The sequence below is a fragment of the Nycticebus coucang genome, chromosome 17 (genome assembly GCF_027406575.1).
Source record: "Nycticebus coucang isolate mNycCou1 chromosome 17, mNycCou1.pri, whole genome shotgun sequence".
In the NCBI taxonomy this organism is placed as follows: domain Eukaryota; kingdom Metazoa; phylum Chordata; class Mammalia; order Primates; family Lorisidae; genus Nycticebus; species Nycticebus coucang.
This window is the reverse complement of record NC_069796.1, coordinates 10,500,821-10,519,972: the sequence shown is the minus strand read 5'-3', so window position 1 is coordinate 10,519,972 and position 19,152 is coordinate 10,500,821. Positions and strand designations below refer to the sequence as shown.

Genomic DNA, 19,152 nt, shown 5'->3' with positions numbered 1-19,152 from the left:
AACAATGTTCCAAAAATAAACACAGCTGTGAGATACTAATATACCACTTACTGAGTTATTTGCATGGTGCTGCCAATGTAAGCTTGCAGGGGCAAGTTCGTGAACTTAATTGTGAGAGCTTTCATATTATGACAGCTCTGATGGTCATTCCAGATAAAGAATTCCCAAAATTGCTTTGAAGGCAGGAACTAGGCACTGGCACCAGTGTATAGTTTCTAAAGGGGAGTACTTAGAAGGCAACGCTGGTGATAGTCAGCCATGAGCTATGTGACATTTTTTCTAGGATGAGTTCACAAACTTAGTTGTCAGGCCTTGTAACCCAAAGACCTCAGATGAACAAAGACTCTTTTTTTTTTTGCAGTTTTTGGCCAGGGCTGGGCTTGAACCCACCAACTCTGGCATATAGGGCTGGCGCCCTACTCCTTTGAGCCACAGGCACCACCCAAAGACTTTTTTTTTTTTTAAATCAGAAAGGACATTCCAAGGTCCACAAGATCATATCCCAGAGCTGAAGGCTGAGCTTCACCCTCTCTTTAGCCAAGTCCAAGTCATAATTGCTTGTTTCTGGATTACTTAAAAAAGTTAAATGTCTCCCTGTTTCCCTGTTGTACTCCCTAGAATCCCTTTTCCACCAAGAAGTCAGAAAGATAAAATGGGTTATTCCCTTTCTTACCTAAAATGCTGTAATATAAAGTAGCAGACAAGTTGAATGAATAAGTCTAGAGATCCAATGTAGACTATGAGGACAATAGGTGATAAAATTGTAGTAAACATGGGGAAAAAACTTTCCCTTTATAAGTATTGTACTGAGATAGGAATAAGTTGTCAACAAATATTACTGAATATCTTATGGCTTCAAATTAGTAAAAATATGCTACCATAGCTTTTATTATGCTGAAAATAAAACCCAAACTCCTTTCTAGGGCCTACACATTGGCTGTGATCATCGTGCTCCCCACTTCAGGGCATACCCACTTGAGATTATCTTGTCCTGTGACCCTCAGGTGTTTTATATTCATTCTGCCCTTTCTCTAAACTGTGAAGCTATTCTAGGTCCAAAGCCTTTGAATTTTCCATCTTCCCTGTTGGGAACACTTTCTTCTTATCTCCTTTGATGGTTAACTCTTTTTCTTCCATCAGATCTTAGCTTGAATATCACCTCCTCAAAGAGGTGCTTCTCATTCTATCTCTGAAGATTTCTTCTAGTCATTCTTGGTCACATTGTTATTTTCTATAATTTTCTTAACCCCAGTTATGAACTGATACTGTTTTGTTTACTTTCTTCTGTCTTAATATCTGTCTCTGACACCGGAATTAAGTATCCTGAAAGCAGTAATTTTTTTTTTGCTACTAAGAGTAGTGGTTGGCATGTAGCATTTACTCAGTAAATATTTGTAAAATGCTGTGTCTGGTTGCTGGCTGGTTCTTTTCTAAGTGTTAGTTCCTTGGCATTGATCTAGTTCCCATCCACTTTATGTGACATTTTACAAAGTCAGTGTTTTGAACCACATCGTACATTTGACTTTCCTTTCCATGATATTGGATTCTGTGGTGTCAGACTGTATTTGTCAAAACTGTAAAGGCTGTACCCATTTATACTCATTAATATAAGTAGAAATGTTCTTACTTTACCTTGAACAAATACCTGAAATCTGAATATCTAGAGTTGCAAATAAAGAGTATCAGAGAGTCCAAACACTAAAACAAAGAATTGCTACAAAGGCTCATAATATTGGTTTTTAAATGCCATGGTTTATTAATAAATTTTAAAAAGTCATTAAGAACTTTGTTTTGGTTTGACATTTTTTGTTTCCTAGGATACTTAACTGTCTAACTGCAGACAAAGACACATTTTCTCTCAGCATATTTAAAGTGACATCTTTGACAGCTGCCACAGGGTCACTCAAAGCAGAACAGAAGGGTGCCTTATGCTGCAGCCTAGTGCCTGGATGTTTGGTGGAAGGCAGGCTTCTCAACAAATGTCTAGATGTGAGGATTAGAATGCAGTCCACTTTTTATGACAGGCATAAAAAATACCATCTGTCTTTATAAGTTTTTGTTTCTTCATTAACTGCCACTAAATTGGATATAATAGATTCCCCTGTAAATATCATTCACCAGCAGTACTTCACTGGAGTTTAAACTAATAGGTGAACAGTTAACTTTTAAACTTACGTAGTTGAAACAGATTTTCCAAAGCAGTCTCATAATTTGAACACATAAATAAGAAAACAAACAAACAAAAAAGGATTTGTAAGTTTTGAGAACACAATTATTAGAATACATTTATGGCTTATTATTGGCCTTATAAATTCTAAAACCAAACCAAATCCAGTTTGATAATTCAATTACTGTAGTATTATAAAATTTGTTCTTCATTTTTGTTTTTGAAAAAGCAGGAAACACCATTAAAAGTGTCAAAAGTAAAAAAGCAATAAATATTTCATGGCCTTTTCCCAGATCTATGGAATAAGAATCATGAATATCTACTTGGGAACATGGAGTTTTTATTGTTTTCAGACTAATGTGAGTGACAAATGATTAGGTTTCACCGTTTGCATTTGTTAGGCAAAGTTCAAGTTGTAGATGATCCCTTCACCCAGGTGGGTTGTACTGCAAACCCTTCCATTGTGCCCGTTAGGAGAGAGCTTACCTAATATGGAAGAGTCTGCAAAGCCAATGTTTGAGTTCTGTGATACCCATCTTTCTACATCTCTTTCTCCTATCCTTTCCTGCCTCTCCCCCCACCACTTGAATTCAATTGTGTGTTTTTTTTTTTCTCGTGTGGGCATGTAGTTGTTTATATTTGGTCTCGTATTAATTAGTATGAGTACAATGCATACTTGCTTTTCTATTTTTGTGAAACTTTACTAAGAAGAATGTTCTTCAGCTCCATCCAGGTAAATACAAAAGGTGTAAAGTCTCCGTCTTTTTATGGCTGAATAGTATCCCGTGGTACACATGGGAACAGTTTATTAATCCATTCACCTGTTGATTGGTATGTGGGTTGATGCCATGTCTTCATGATTGTGAGTTAAGCTGCTATGAACAGTCTAGTGCAAATGTCTTTGTGGTAAAATGATTTTTTTCTTCTGGATAGAAACCTAGTAATGGATTGCAGGATCAAATGGAAGGTCTACTTTGACCTCGTTGAGAATTCTTCATACTTCCTTCCATAGGGGCTGTATTAGTTTGCAATCCTACCAGCAGTGTGAGAGTGCTCCCTTCTCCTCACAGCCATCCCAGAATTTACAGCTCAGGGACTTTATGATATGGTCTAGTCTTAAGAGGGTTATGTGATCAGATGGTGATATGTGGCTGGTTTCACCTCTAGGTTCTCTGTTCTAGTTCATAGATCTAGAAATCTGTGTGTGCCAGTACCATGCTGATTTGATCATTGTAAACTTGTAGTATAACCTGAGGTCTGGAACTGTGATGCCTCCAGATTTTTTTTTAATTTTTTTATTTCTCAGAATTGCATTGGCTATTCAAGGTTTCTTTCTGGTTCCATATGAAATGAAGTACTATTTTTTTCAAGTTCTTCATAGTTATTCTTCAATAAGTAATATTTTTAAATATATAGAGAAAAGTGGCTTGTCTATACTTTTATCAATCATTTTTGTTAATGTAAATAAGTTGTGAGTCTGTAAGTAAATTTAGAAATGAGTTCAAATTCACAATTTATATTATTGTCCCAAATGGCCTTTTCCCCCCTGAGGCTCACAATTACAGAATTAATTTAAAAACTCATAGTTGTTTCCATACTCATATTGAATTCATGCTAATGACCCATAAATCAATAACTTCTTTCTATTTTACTTGCGTTCCAGCCATGTTTCTGCGACAAGCTATACATAGAAAATTAGATTTCTCTTCCTCATGCCACATTTTGCAGATAATATCCTTCTAAAATTGACTCCTCTACCCACTCTTCTCATTTCTGCAAGTGGATTTTATTATTGTTCCACTTTCATGAGCTTAAAAATGTACTTCTCCTTTATTTTCTTCTCCTCCCCCATAACTAGGAAGACTTATTAGATCCTCGCCACGGTATCTTAGGTTTGTGGCTTCTTTTTCAATCTCCTGCTTTTCCTCACTGTAAAGACCTAGCTTGCCTCATTAAGCTCCCATGTTGGTTTCGTAGTGTGTTGCTTGAACAGACATGACATTGCACCCAACAGGCATAACATTATCCTTGGCTAAGGCATTCACCATTCAATCTGACCCCATTGATCTTTAGCTATTTTACCTTATCCATTTTCAATATGAACTCTTCACCCCTTTTCAATTTGAGATCCTCACTATCATTCCTTCTTTTCTCTCTTTGTATATCTACCTTTCTGCTGGGAGGCCTACTGTTGGTCCAACTTGCCTGGTTTGCCTGAAACGTCCCCACTTTTGTCTTTGATAGTTTGTGTTCCAAGAAATCCTTAGTCCTAAGCAAACGGACACAATTATTCACCCTTCCTACTCCCCTCATTCAAATAAACAGATTTATTTTATGAATAAATGCTAAGTGGTAGACAGGTAAGAGTGAATAAAATATGTTCTCCAGTAGTTTAGAATCAATCTATAGGTGAAGTATGTGATTGTAATATGACACAGTATACTGTGATGTGGTGATAACAAGGGTGCTGACCTAGCTGCAGTTCAGAACAGGCTTCTTAATAGAAAGGACAATATGGGGACAGTCCCTAGCAAAGTAAGATAGTTGGACGAGGAGTGAGGTAGCTATATGGAGAGGGAAGAGAAGGGACAATAGCGAGGACATGAAATGTCTAGGAGACAAGTGCAGTAAGGGTGAATTTTGGGACAGCAGGACTTCTGGTTGAGAAAAGGCAAAAGTTTTATAAAGCCTAGATTGAATGAAGGGCATATTACATAACTTCAAGTAGTTTTATCTGCTTATAGTATAACAAGGATGGGGACAAATAAGTGGTGATTGGTGAGTTCCAAAAAGATGTCATGTTAGAAAGACAGAGCTGTAATTGTCTACGAAGACAAATCACTGTGATTTAGAATTTACATAGGGTCAAGTGACAATCCTTTGCTAAGTTGTGAGTAAAGGAGCAACTGAATCAGATTTAGGAGGATCACTCTGCACAATATGGGTTAGTAATGGTGATGCAGTATGTCACAAGAAAGGGAGAAGGAAGAACTAGGAAGCTAGTGCAGTTTATTCTCATAGGTAATCTTTCTTGAGATATTCTCCCATCTGAAATAGTCCCCCAATGTCTTCCCTTGTCCTTTTCCCAAAGTTTCCTATTGGACAAAGTCTAATGATGCCTCACCTTTTCAAGTCCTTTCTCTACTCTAATTTCTTGCTTTTATGGTCCAATTGCATCAACAATCATCATTATCATATGGAACTGTTGCCCTCTAACAAATCATTCTAGGTTCCTGACATGCCAATTACCTGAAACCTAAGGTATCTTTCTCCTACCTTAGGATTATGTACAAAGAAAACAGTTAAAAATGAAAAAAAGAAAGGTCAAATGTGTTTCTTGATTATATTCCAGATTTTTAGTGCTAAAATATTAATTACCATTCATTTATATATACCTTCAAATTTTGAAGTACCTCAATTTTAGCTAGTAAAGTTGCTATGAGGGGAACATGAAATTTCTAAAAGAACTGGATGCTTGACTATAGCTTTGTATTTGTAGCTTATGCTTTCTCTTCTAAAGTGCCAACAGTAGAAAGGGTCAATGATAATGGTATCTTAAGATTGGAAGTTGGATTTAAGCCTTCCTCCTCTTGCTTCTAAAACATACACATACTTTCTCTTCTGCACACTTTTTCTATCACACAGCTTCTTTCTTTCCTATGAAAGGAATGAAAGGTGGTGATTGGAAAATGTAGTTGCCTGAATTGGAGAGGCTGTGATATTGGGAACAAGATGAGACCAGCTTTTACCTGCTCTGTTGCTCCGTCAACAGTTGTCTGATGCCAGGCAGATTTCCACAAGTTCTGGTTCATACGTTCTCTTCTATTAGTCTGAATGTAATAAGATATAGTACATAGCAGGATTATAGGGAGGACTAGGATTAGTGAACATAGCCAGAACTCCCACATATGCTAATTATAATAATTATTATCAGCCTACATCATATAAATGTGACTTAATTGGGGAAAGCTGTGGATGTGACTGTTCAGATTGTGCTTATATCTTGATCAAGAAGGGGGTTGACTATTTCCTGTTTTCCATGGGCAATGAACAGGATTTGAAGAGAAGTTCAACATCATGGGATTTAATGGGCATTACAACTCTTCCATCCCCCTTTCGGAACCTCTTCTTTTTCTAATTCTTCCTACCTGTTTTAGATGTACCTGATAACTGTTACGTTGCTCTTTGATTAACTTAAGTTCACATTCCCCTTTGATGACTATATTATTTCATTCCCCAGATTTATTTCTCCTACTTTTACCTGAATCATAATTCCCTCGACTCTTAGTGCAAAATGATATATGATAACTAGGTAAGAAATAGTTAATATAAAGATTTAAATACTACTCGGGAGGCTGAGGCAAGAGACTCGCTTAAGCCCAGGAGTTGGAGGTTGCTGTGAGCTGTGTGAGGCCACGGCACTCTACCGAGGGCCATAAAGTGAGACTCTGTCTCTACAAAAAAAAAAAAAAAAAAAAGATTTAAATAGAAACCTCTTTCTATTTTTACAGTTGTTCAAAGTAGAACTTGATAATGTATATAAATTGCCAGTTAGAACATAAGTTTTGGAAGAAGGAGTGTTTTAACTTTTTCTTTCTCATACAATCATATTCTAGCAGGGTGAATAAAATGATATATTTCCAAAGACTGCTTATTTTTTTTTTTAAACAGGTGATCAAGTGGTCTGGATTGGATACTATGGCCTAGTGTATAACCTGGTGAAAATGTCATGGGAACTTCATAGAGATGAGGGACAGGATGGATTTAAAAACATAACGTGGCAGACACTGCAGAAAATAAAAGATAATGAGAAAGATACACGAATCCAAAGTGCAATTCATATAGCTCAGGTAAGATAAAGCACTGGGCAAGACATTGGTCTTCTATCTTCAGGAGATGTGCTTGGCATGTTCCTTACCAGTTCATAGTTGAAAATACATATCTATATATTTTTTAAACTTAACACTAACTTAATTTTGATTAAAGACAATTGGATTGAGCACTACGTGGTGACATAAAAGAAGTTCTCCAAAAACCTTTAATAGAGCAGAATTCAATAGTTTTAACCAATCTAGGGGGAAAATACACTTCAGTGAGGAATGATTCTACCACAAAACTCCAACTGGATGGACAGTTCTGGTAGACGTGTTGGGTACACTTGTTGGGTACACTTATCAAGACCTGATTTGTTTTTTTCTTTTAAGAAAATTTGGGGAAGAAGTTTGGGAAGTGATGGAAGTTTTAAGGAGCACAGCCCAAACCTCTAATCTGAGGGCTGTTTGTTAGACCGACTGTGAGCACACAGAAGCACTTTCCCTGCCTCACCTCCTGTGTTGCGTTGCCCCTGGTTCCCAGATTCTGCCCCCTTCTCTCAGCCTGTTTGACAATGGCATGTGTCAATAGAACCTAGATTACCTGGCCTCTGAATTACAATTTAGAACCTAATGAGCATCCTTTAGTAAGTGAGAGGGCCCAAGGCTATTCTACTTTTGTAATATGGTAATAACATACCGAAAAACTACCTTGTCAAAGGAACAGAAAACATTTTTTTCTTTCCAGTGCTGTGTCTTGATACATATCGTAGATGCTCCATAATAAGTATTGAATCAATGATTGCAAGTAAGCTCACTTTAAATATGAAAGAAATGACAAGACTATACTTAATAATTAAATTAAGATCTATTAAATTTATAATAAAAATATTTTTAAATAAAAGACAATAATTGTATTATGAAGATAACAAAATTAATGAGAAAAATTGCAAATCATTTGGAAATTAAAATGTGATTTGATAAACAAGTGTTAGTACTAGGAAGAAATTAATTAATCCATTTGTTAGCATCAGCCATTGTTTTGGGTGTTGGTAATAAGTTGTAAATAAGTAGATATATATTTCTTCAAATATAACTTGAGTATCAGATCGGGGAGACTGGCGATAAACTTGCAAACCAACAAATTACAATATAATATCAAATGGTGCTATCTATTAGGAAAGAAATAAAATAGAACAAAGCCACTGGAATGTGCCTGGGTGGAGTGGGGAGTTGACCCCCCCCAGCTAAAGTGGTCAGGGAAGGCTTTCCAAGGGGGGAGCATTTGAAACGAAGCCTAAAATGATTTTCTAATAAAATAGAAATGATAGAAATTGACTTAAAGGGATGTATAAAATGCTAACAAACAAGATCTAGATGTATTCACAAGAGACCTGCTAGATTTGTTTATATGAATGTCAAGGACAGACTAAGATGTTCATTATTATTGCTATTATTTAATATTATCCGTGACACACTCATCTGTGTACTCATGAATGATAAATAACTGACTATATGGTGACCAGTAACTGGAAGATGTTTATGCCAAGTTTGTGACATGATAGCCTTGTAGCAGAGGGACTAACCACTTGGGAGAAGGGACGAAGCATTGCAGTTTAAATTCCTTATTTATAATAAGTTTTCCTTTCCGATATTGGATAATGTAAGTTGCAAATCTGAAATTGCCAACTCTAAAGCTTTTCCTCAAAGATGAAAATCTATGTTACAGCTTATTTTTTCTAGTTCTGATTGAATAACAATATATATTTTTCTTCACATTCAAACTAAACCAATTTGAAATTGGCTGACTATTCATCATAAAATACTAATTAGATTTTTCAGTGATACTTTATCCATGTTGCATCATGTAATATTTTAAAACCTCATCAAACACTTTTTTCTTCCTTGTGTGTTACTTTGAGATGGGTTAATCTGTTTGTTATCCCAAAGTTTGGTCATTGAAAATTTCTGGTACTTTGTAGCTTTCAAAGATCTAATTAACCCAATACTCACATCTTGTTTTTAATGATAAATATGAATATCAATTAATGTTAACAGGTAGGAAATTAATGCATTTTCTCTATTATTCAAAACCCAGAGTATCTTTTTATCCCCTCAAAATCCCCTCAATTCTTACTGGAAAATAAAACCTTAAAATTTGCTTTTTAACCATCAGTACAATTTAGAATAATAATCGTTATGGAGTACTATCTAAAAATAGATAGTATTTCATCATTTTCTTTAGATATTCTAATTTTTCTTCCTTGAAACAAGACAGACAGTCACAGAGCTGCCCACATGAACTATAGTGTTTTGAATTTCATGGGCTTTTATGCAACTGTGCTTCAGCTTTATCCTTGGTTTTGCATTACGAACCCAAAACAAAGAAAATTTTTACACTATTATATATGGTGGTGGCCACTATATCAACCAGTATTCTGTTCATTGCAATTTAGGAAATAGATCCTCCTTAGTATCATGTGCTCTGTGAACCTTACTGTTGATTTTGTAGAAACTGTTTGCTGGAGCTTGAAAAATGAGAATTCAATTTTTGACCCATTCTAACAAAAATAGAAAGGATATGTACTCATCTCATCCAGCCCTATTATTTTCTTTTTTTTTTTTTTTAAATCTGTTTCCAGGGGCGGCGCCTGTGGCTCAGTGAGCAGGGTGTCGGCCCCATATACCGAGGGTGGCGGGTTCAAACCCAGCTCCAGCCAAACTGCCACAGAAAAATAGCCGGGCGTTGTGGCGGGCGCCTGTAGTCCCAGCTGCTCGGGAGGCTGAGGCAAGAGAATCGCCTAAGCCCAAGAGTTGGAGGTTGCTGTGAGCTGTGTGACGCCACGGCACTCTACCGAGGGCAATAAAGTGAAACTCTGTCTCTACAAAAAAAAAAAAAAAAAATCTGTTTCCATGATTCTTACAATGATCTACATTACTCTCTGGTCTCGTCTTCTGTTTTTATAAGCTGCCTCGAAGCTCAGATGGTTAAGACTGCAACTAAGTCAATTCTAACTCATCATTTCTATAAGTAGATTTCTATCTATATGCCTGTTTTCAGGGTCAATTATTTAGCATGAGATATTTTTTTCTTCAAAATTTTAGTAAATATCTACAGATAATTGTATTTGGGGAATTCGTAAATCAATCAGACAGAGAAAATTTATTTTAGATATTAGATGCAAGCAAAGACCTCATTACTCAAGCAGGCAGCAGTGAGAATAAAAGAATGCATAAAAGCATAATCATCACATGTGCTAATTAGTTTTAAATTCTTAGTCAGAAGACTTCTAACGGGTGCTTTCATTCATTTTAAATAGTAAATGGGTGTGGGAGGCACGTATTACTCAGAGAAAAATCTAAATTAAGAAAATTTTAAAAGCAGTTGTATTAATTTAGTCATAGTATATATTTAATATAAGAAATAAGTTTAATTTGAACTAGTAAGATTAGTTAAAAATACAGTTCATCCTAGAATCATTTTATATAAAAGTTAGTATTTAGATTATTAAAAAATAGACTATATGATTTATGGACATAAAGTAGCTGGTGACTTTAAAAATCTCTTAATTTAGTTTTAATTCCCTTACTTACTATTTATATATTACAAAATTATAAAGTAAGCAATTGTATATAATCTTTTACCAAAATCAGTTACAAAATGAAATAAATATGTATCCATTGAATATTTCCTAAGTCTCTTCAGCCTTGCTGAATTCTATGGAAGATGCAAAGAAGTATAAAAAAATGACGTTTACACAGATGATTTATTTATTATTAAATATAACTGTGTACATTAATGCAATCATGGGGCACCATACACTGGTTTTATAGACCATTTGGCATTTTTTCCTCACACTGGTTAACATAGCCTTCCTGACATTTTCTTAGTTGTGGTGTTAAGACATTTATATTCTACATTTAGTAAGTTTCACATGGACCCTTGTAAGATGCACCGTAGGTGTGTTCCCACCAATTACCCTCCCTCGGCCCATCCAGAAGATACCTTCTTCAGAAATATGTCCATAACAATACAAATGGGACATTATATCTGTGGCTACCCCCATCAAAGTTCACAGCACATGGTGGGGACGCAGACAAATGTTTGGTCCCTAACTTTCTTTTTATATTATCTAGTACTTAATAGGAAACTTATACTATGAGTTAGATTACGGATGCAAGATGGCAGGGTCAAAGAAAACATCTCTTAGATAAGGAAAAGCCATGAGGCGTCCGTAAATAAGTATGCTATAAGGGAAAGTTGTGGGGTGACTAGCCTAGCTGGGGAAGTAGTTTGGCTAGAGCAGTAGCGGGCATGTTTCAATTACCAAGCTAAGGTGGTGGAGAAGTGGGTGATTCTACAGAAATAGAAATGCTAAGTGGAAAAACTGATTTTGGGGGAAAATAGTTCATTCTAATTGAATTTTAATTACTTAGTAATTTATATTGGGTAAAGCTCATATGTACAATTTGCTGTATGTTCTCAAAATAATGAATTACTCCTTTGGAATTTGTGGTACTTTGTTAGACTAACTGTCCTCTATTTATTCAAAGTTCTCTACAACTACAACCTTACATCGTTCCCCCTATACTCAAATTCATGGCATGACCACCCCTGGCTTGATTTGGCTAACATGACAACATCAAATCTTATACAAAGAGAGATTTGAAAAAAATGCTTGCACAATGGGGGCCTGCCCTCCTGTTCTCTTGGGATCCTGCAGTTTCCATGTCTATTAGCTTGTTATTCAGTGGGAAGATGAGAGGCAAGTGGTCCTAGCCAATGCACTCCCCTCCCCAAGACTAGCCACCCTCCAGCTGACCTAACAGCTGGCCACAGAAGTGTGCGGAAATGCAGTGGAAGTCAGCAGAGCCATTCTCCGTGCCAGCTCAGATTGCTGACCTATGGAACTGTGGGCTCAATAAGTAGTTAAGAAGAGTGAAGGGCTCAACTACAACTTGGACTTTACCTAACAGATGCAAAAATGTGACTTAACCGTTTGTACCCTTCTGTCTGAAATTTAAAAAAAATTGAAAAGAAAAAAATCAGTAAGTAAGTGGTTAAGCTTCTAGTTTTAGTTGATTTTTGTACATAGTAAAGGCTTCTTGATTCAGACCTACATAAGTGGGATTTGAGTCTGCTACATTGTTCCGTATGAACGTTCCTTCATAGTTATCATGTTTAAAACGGCACTGAGAGCAAAGATTTGTTAAGCGCTTACTGCATGCCATATGTTATGTACTTTGTATGAATTATTTCCCATAAAAACCATAAGAGATACGTATATATAATATGTGTGTATGTGAATATATATCAATATAATGGTCTTGATTTTATAGATTAGAAAATTGAAACTTTAAATGAGGACAGTTATATTTTTTGTAAGGAGAAGTACTTGCCCCTGGATACATAGCTAGCTAGCAGCAGGGCTTGAATTCAGTTACAGGCTAATTCAATAGCCAGTTTTCTTAAACTTTCTGCCCATTAAGTGTTCCCCTTTACCAAATTCTTGAGTTATTTGAAAAAAATCTACAAGAAAGCAAAATATGAATGTTACTGTGAGATAACACAAGTAGATAAAAAGCATTATTTATAATTCTTACTACATGAATTTAGTGTACTGACTTTGCTTCTAACTTCCTTCTATTTCCTTACCATTTTCTCTTTATTCTGATTCTTTCTTTATATTTTATTTCTCTATATTACATATAACCCTCTGTAAGTCATTTTGGCTTTTTTTTTTTTTAATGAAACGATACAGACATAAATGCAAATAAAGTAATAGATGGTTAAAACTGGGATTATAACCAGCTATAAGAATATGAGAAGATCAGGAGAGATGATTGTTTTTTCAGATTCATTAACTGAGTTGGGGATCATGGAGCTCACCGGGCTGTGGAATTGGCCCCAATGTGGATTGCTGGACAGCTAGTCTCACTGGCCTACCAGGATAACTTGTGATTTAAATTTGCATTTTCTTATTAACATATGTATGGTTCAGTATCTTTTTGCTTTTTATTCACCACTGGTATTTTCTTTTTTGTAAATTGCCAGTTCAAAAATTTTCTTTAAGCTTTTTTTTCTCTTGGGGTTTCTATTCCATTGATCATTAGGAAGTCTTTATAAACTCTGGATATAATTTCTTTCTTTAATGTTCATCCAATACTACTTTTGTTGTTTTTACTCAATTTTCTCCAGCTTCAGCATGTGGAAACAATTTCAGTTTTTTCCTGTGTATCTTTCTCCAATCATTGTGTTGATAAACATGTAGGATATTTCAAGCTGTCAGGAATAATCTGGTATAAACATTCTGGAAAATGGTGTAAGTTTTCATGTGTTTCTAAGTGGCTTATATGAAAGCTGATATTCAGATGGCTTTGGACATGTGAAACTGTACGTTCATGTGGCTCAATCTAGTGTTGGCTTTTGAGAAGTAGAATGACTGGGTCATAAGGGAGGCCTGTGGTCAACGGTGACCGGTCATGCCTGTGTGTGGAAGTTCTTGCAGCTTCATAATTGCTTTGGGTTGGATTGTGTAGCCAGAAAGATAAATTGAGGTTCTACCTACCCCTGTCTCAGGGTGTGACCATATTAGGAAATAGGGCTATTGGAGATGCATTAATAATTAGTTAAGACAGTATCAATGGTAGAGTGCATGGGCCCTAACCCACTAACTGGTGTGTTTGTGAGAAGAAGGTCATGTGAAAACAGAGATGCAGGGAGGGGGTCTGGTGAGGAGAGATGCAGGTAGGAGGCCTGGTGAGGAGAGATGCAGGGAGGAAGCCTGGTGAGGAGAGATGCAGGTAGGGGGCCTGGTGAGGAGAGATGCGGGGAGGGGGCCTGGTGAGGAGAGATGCAGGGAGGGGGCCTTGTGAGGAGAGATGCAGGGAGGAAGGCTGGTGAGGAGAGATGCAGGGAGGGGGCCTGGTGAGGAGAGATGCAGGGAGGGGGCCTGGTGAGGAGAGATGCAGGGAGAAAGCCTGGTGAGGAGAGATGCAGGGAGGGGGCCTGGTGAGGAGAGATGCAGGGAGGAAGCCTGGTGAGGAGAGATGCAGGGAGGGGGCCTGGTGAGGAGAGATGCAGGGAGGAAGCCTGGTGAGGAGAGATGCAGGGAGGGGGCCTGGTGAGGAGAGATGCAGGGAGGAAGCCTGGTGAGGAGAGATGCAGGGAGGGGGCCTGGTGAGGAGAGATGCACGTAGGGGGCCTGATGAGGAGAGATGCAGGGAGGGGGCCTGGTGAGGAGAGATGCAGGGAGGAAGCCTGGTGAGGAGAGATGCAGGGAGGGGGCCTGGTGAGGAGAGATGCAGGGAGGAAGCCTGGTGAGGAGAGATGCAGGGAGGGGGCCTGGTGAGGAGAGATGCAGGGAGGAAGCCTGGTGAGGAGAGATGCAGGGAGGGGGCCTGGTGAGGAGAGATGCACGTAGGGGGCCTGATGAGGAGAGATGCAGGGAGGGGGCCTGGTGAGGAGAGATGCAGGGAGGAAGCCTGGTGAGGAGAGATGCAGGGAGGGGGCCTGGTGAGGAGAGATGCAGGGAGGAAGCCTGGTGAGGAGAGATGCAGGGAGGGGGCCTGGTGAGGAGAGATGCACGTAGGGGGCCTGATGAGGAGAGATGCAGGGAGGGGGCCTGGTGAGGAGAGATGCAGGGAGGAAGCCTGGTGAGGAGAGATGCAGGGAGGGGGCCTGGTGAGGAGAGATGCAGGGAGGAAGCCTGGTGAGGAGAGATGCAGGGAGGGGGCCTGGTGAGGAGAGATGCAGGGAGGAAGCCTGGTGAGGAGAGATGCAGGGAGGGGGCCTGGTGAGGAGAGATGCACGTAGGGGGCCTGATGAGGAGAGATGCAGGGAGGGGGCCTAGTGAGGAGAGATGCACGTAGGGGGCCTGGTGAGGAGAGATGCAGGGAGGGGGCCTGGTGAGGAGAGATGCAGGGAGGAAGCCTGGTGAGGAGAGATGCAGGGAGGGGGCCTGGTGAGGAGAGATGCAGGGAGGAAGCCTGGTGAGGAGAGATGCAGGGAGGGGGCCTGGTGAGGAGAGATGCAGGGAGGAAGCCTGGTGAGGAGAGATGCAGGGAGGGGGCCTGGTGAGGAGAGATGCACGTAGGGGGCCTGATGAGGAGAGATGCAGGGAGGGGGCCTGGTGAGGAGAGATGCAGGGAGGAAGCCTGGTGAGGAGAGATGCAGGGAGGGGGCCTGGTGAGGAGAGATGCAGGGAGGAAGCCTGGTGAGGAGAGATGCAGGGAGGGGGCCTGGTGAGGAGAGATGCAGGGAGGAAGCCTGGTGAGGAGAGATGCAGGGAGGGGGCCTGGTGAGGAGAGATGCACGTAGGGGGCCTGATGAGGAGAGATGCAGGTAGGGGGCCTGGTGAGGAGAGATGCAGGGAGGAAGCCTGGTGAGGAGAGATGCAGGTAGGGGGCCTGGTGAGGAGAGATGCGGGGAGGGGGCCTGGTGAGGAGAGATGCAGGGAGGGGGCCTTGTGAGGAGAGATGCAGGGAGGAAGGCTGGTGAGGAGAGATGCAGGGAGGGGGCCTGGTGAGGAGAGATGCAGGGAGGGGGCCTGGTGAGGAGAGATGCAGGGAGAAAGCCTGGTGAGGAGAGATGCAGGGAGGGGGCCTGGTGAGGAGAGATGCAGGGAGGAAGCCTGGTGAGGAGAGATGCAGGGAGGGGGCCTGGTGAGGAGAGATGCAGGGAGGAAGCCTGGTGAGGAGAGATGCAGGGAGGGGGCCTGGTGAGGAGAGATGCACGTAGGGGGCCTGATGAGGAGAGATGCAGGGAGGGGGCCTAGTGAGGAGAGATGCACGTAGGGGGCCTGGTGAGGAGAGATGCAGGGAGGGGGCCTGGTGAGGAGAGATGCAGGGAGGAAGCCTGGTGAGGAGAGATGCAGGGAGGGGGCCTGGACTGGAGTGATATATCTACAAGCCAAGGCACCACCTCCCCGGGAGCTGGAGAGAGGTTGATTGTTCCTCTGAACCTTCTGAAAGAACCAACTTTACTGACACTTCAGTTTTCTGATTTCTAAACTTAAAAATGTGAGACGATAAGTTCTGTTCTTCTGTTCACTCATTTTTGTGATACTTTGTCCTGGCAGCCTTAGGAACTAATACAACATCCTAACCTCAAATTTTAATACTCAATTTTTAAAAATTTTAAAGATCGACATTCTAGTGGGTGTACAATGGCATTTCACCCTGTTTTTTTGTTTGCATTTTCTATGATTGATGGGGCTAAAGGTTGATATTGTCTTGTATGAATTTCCTGCTAGAAATTGTGTCCCATTGTTTACTTCCAGTAAACAATGCAAGTTAATTTCTTGTTAATTTATGGGGATTTTTACATATGCTATATACCAGCTCTTTGTTGTCAAAGTATTTTGTTCTGCATTTTAGTTGCTTTTCATGCTATTAATAGTTTTATTTCATGAATAGAAGGTTTAAGTTGAAGTATCATTCATTTTATCAAGCTTATCCCTTATTATTACTGCTTTTTTGTGTACTGTTTAAGAAATCTGTCTATACCCTCATGATCAGAAAGATAGTCTTCTATTTGTATATGCTGCTGAGGAAAATGGCTCATATTAGAGTCAGATTTACAATGTGTCTGAAATTGGCTTTTGAGTATAGCATGAAGTAAAGGTTTATATTCACTTTGGTCGGTAATTGATAAATATAAATATTGTTATAAATAGAATATATAACCCATGGATATTTATATTCTACTGTTTCTTAAAGTCTTGCCTAATATTGCTTAATGTTTTAAACAGAGGGTACCAAAAAATATATACACATTTTTAAGAGATGTTATCTCTGTATTATTTCTCAAAGTTGAATTGAAGATGCTGTTAGTGGTGAAGTGAGCTGAAACAGGTGACGCACATCCATTTCACCTGCAACTTGTGTACTTTTGAGGGATGATCAATTTTACTTCCAAAAAGATTTCTTAAAGTGTGTATACATTTTGTGACACCTCCGCATATCTATTCTATTGTAAAATACCAATTATACACATATACACACATAATTTGTACTGGTTTATATAAACCTGATTTATTTTTGCGTGTTGACTTTGCACCCAACCAATCTTGTTCAATTATCTTTACAATTCAAAAGTTCATTGTTTTACATATAAATAAACGCAAATAAATGAGTTTATTTAAACTCTGTTCTCTCATTTTCTTGCTGTGTTTCACTGGTTGGTCTCTTTAGAGTAGATGTAGACAAGTGGAAACACGGGACATTCACGTTTTACTTGAATCTCATAAAGGACCACTTTCAACATTAAGATTTTCTCAGAAATACATTTTATAAATTAACGTTTACCTTTGTCAAATTTAACATGAATTTTTATTGTGGATGGATGTGGAATTTTACTAAATGCCTTTTCTATAACTTTGATATGATTGACAGTTTTCTTCATAATTCTGTTACTGCCAAAATTACATTGCTTTTCTTATGTTGAACAATTCATTGAATTTCTAGAATAAAAAAGAAAAACTCAGTAATGATATAGCAATTGTTTTAATTTGCTGTATTTGCTTTAATAGTACTTTGCTTAAGATTTTACATCCATGTTCGTGGATGTTCTATAATTTTTCGAATAGATGTTCTTATAATTATAGAACATGTGTGTTCTATAATTTTTCTTTCTTATAATATCTTTTTGTTGTCTTACATCAAAGTTATCCTGTACTGATCAAGTGAATTGGGAGAGATTATCTTTTTTTCTTCATTCTGGAAGAGTTTCATATCATTGTCATTATTTTTTCCTTAAAAATTTTTTAGAATTCATAAGTGAACCTAGTAGGTTGTAGGTATTTTATTGAATGGTTTTAAATTGTGGTCTAATTTTATAGTCATATAAGTTTTTAAACATTCATTTTTTTTGCATTAGTTTTGGCAAGGGTGATTTTTTTCTAGGACTTCATCTATTTCTCTGCATTCAAAGTATTTTCTAAAGATACTCATAATATCTTCTTATGATATTTTTAACGTCTTTAGATTCTGTTGTGATTCCATTTCCTTAATTCCTGAATCTTCTTATTTTTGCCTTTGTTCTTTTTAAATCTTAAGTCCAAGGGTTTATGAATTTCTCAGTCTTTTAAAAAACAATCTTTGATTCTTTTGAGATTCTTTTCTCTGTAATATTTTATTAGTTTTATTTCTTTCTGCTAGTTTCCTTATATTTACTAGGTTGCTCTTTTTCTAGATTTATTGATCTTTATTCCTTGTCTTTGATTTGTAGCATTTTCCTTTTGAAATTATGATTTTTACCTCATTTATTTTCCTCTAGCAATATTCTAAGAAGTGTGGTAAGTTTTATTATAATTGTCATTCAGTTCAAAATATTTTCCCATTTCTGTTGTTATTTCTCTTTAAACCATGGGTTATTTATTTAGAAGTTCATGGCATAATGTCCATTAGAGTCTACTATAGAAAAATTTTATATAAAATGATCTTACAGTGTTTTAAGTCCATTTATTTCTCTTCATTTACACAACCTTTTGAGCATTTTAATTATGTGTTTGTATAGCTGGACGTGCTAGTGTGTGTGTGTGCGTGAGTGTGTTTATAGACATTGATGTTATTATTATTTTATATAATCAATAATCTTCAGGGTTACTTACATATTACTCTTTCTTCTTAAATTTATATCCTTCCATCTGGGATTATTTTTTTTTTCTGCTTAAATAAAGCTCTTTTAGTGAACATCTGATGGTGTCGAATTTTGTCAGTTCTCATTTACTTAAGTTTTTTATTAAATTTAACTTGGATGGTTTCATTGTCTAAGAATTCTGTCTTGGCATAGACAAAACATAAATTTAACTGTCTAATCAATTGCTCTGTTTATTCATTTGCTAGCCATTGTTCTGACTTGCATCATATTTATGATTTGGGTCATGAAAGTTATTTTTTCCACTTTATTGTTAGATGGCAATTTTTAATATCAAATGGAGTATGTCAATGCCAGCTTTTAGAAGTAATAATGTCTAAACCAACTGCCTTAAATTCTGCATACCTAATTAATTGCTCAAAAGATCACAGTGATTAATGCCTTGTAGGTCTCCGTTTCTCTGTCTTCCCTGTGCACATGACTCTGTTCTGCTGCTCCTGTGTGATCTTTTAACTTTCTCGAATTCCACAGCTAAAACTCCTTCCTTTTCCTTTTACTGAGTGAAAGAACATCCA

General features: G+C 38.1%; 1 protein-coding gene across 1 annotated transcript in view; it reads left to right on the top strand.

Annotated features, from left to right (window-relative positions):
• Window positions 1–19,152, top strand: part of TMEM232 (transmembrane protein 232) — a 160,405-nt gene that overhangs the window by 82,904 nt on the left and 58,349 nt on the right. The window contains exon 11 of the mRNA XM_053566759.1: window positions 6,839–7,017. Coding sequence (XP_053422734.1) covers window positions 6,839–7,017 — 179 coding nt within the window. The remainder of the gene's footprint in view (window positions 1–6,838; window positions 7,018–19,152) is intronic.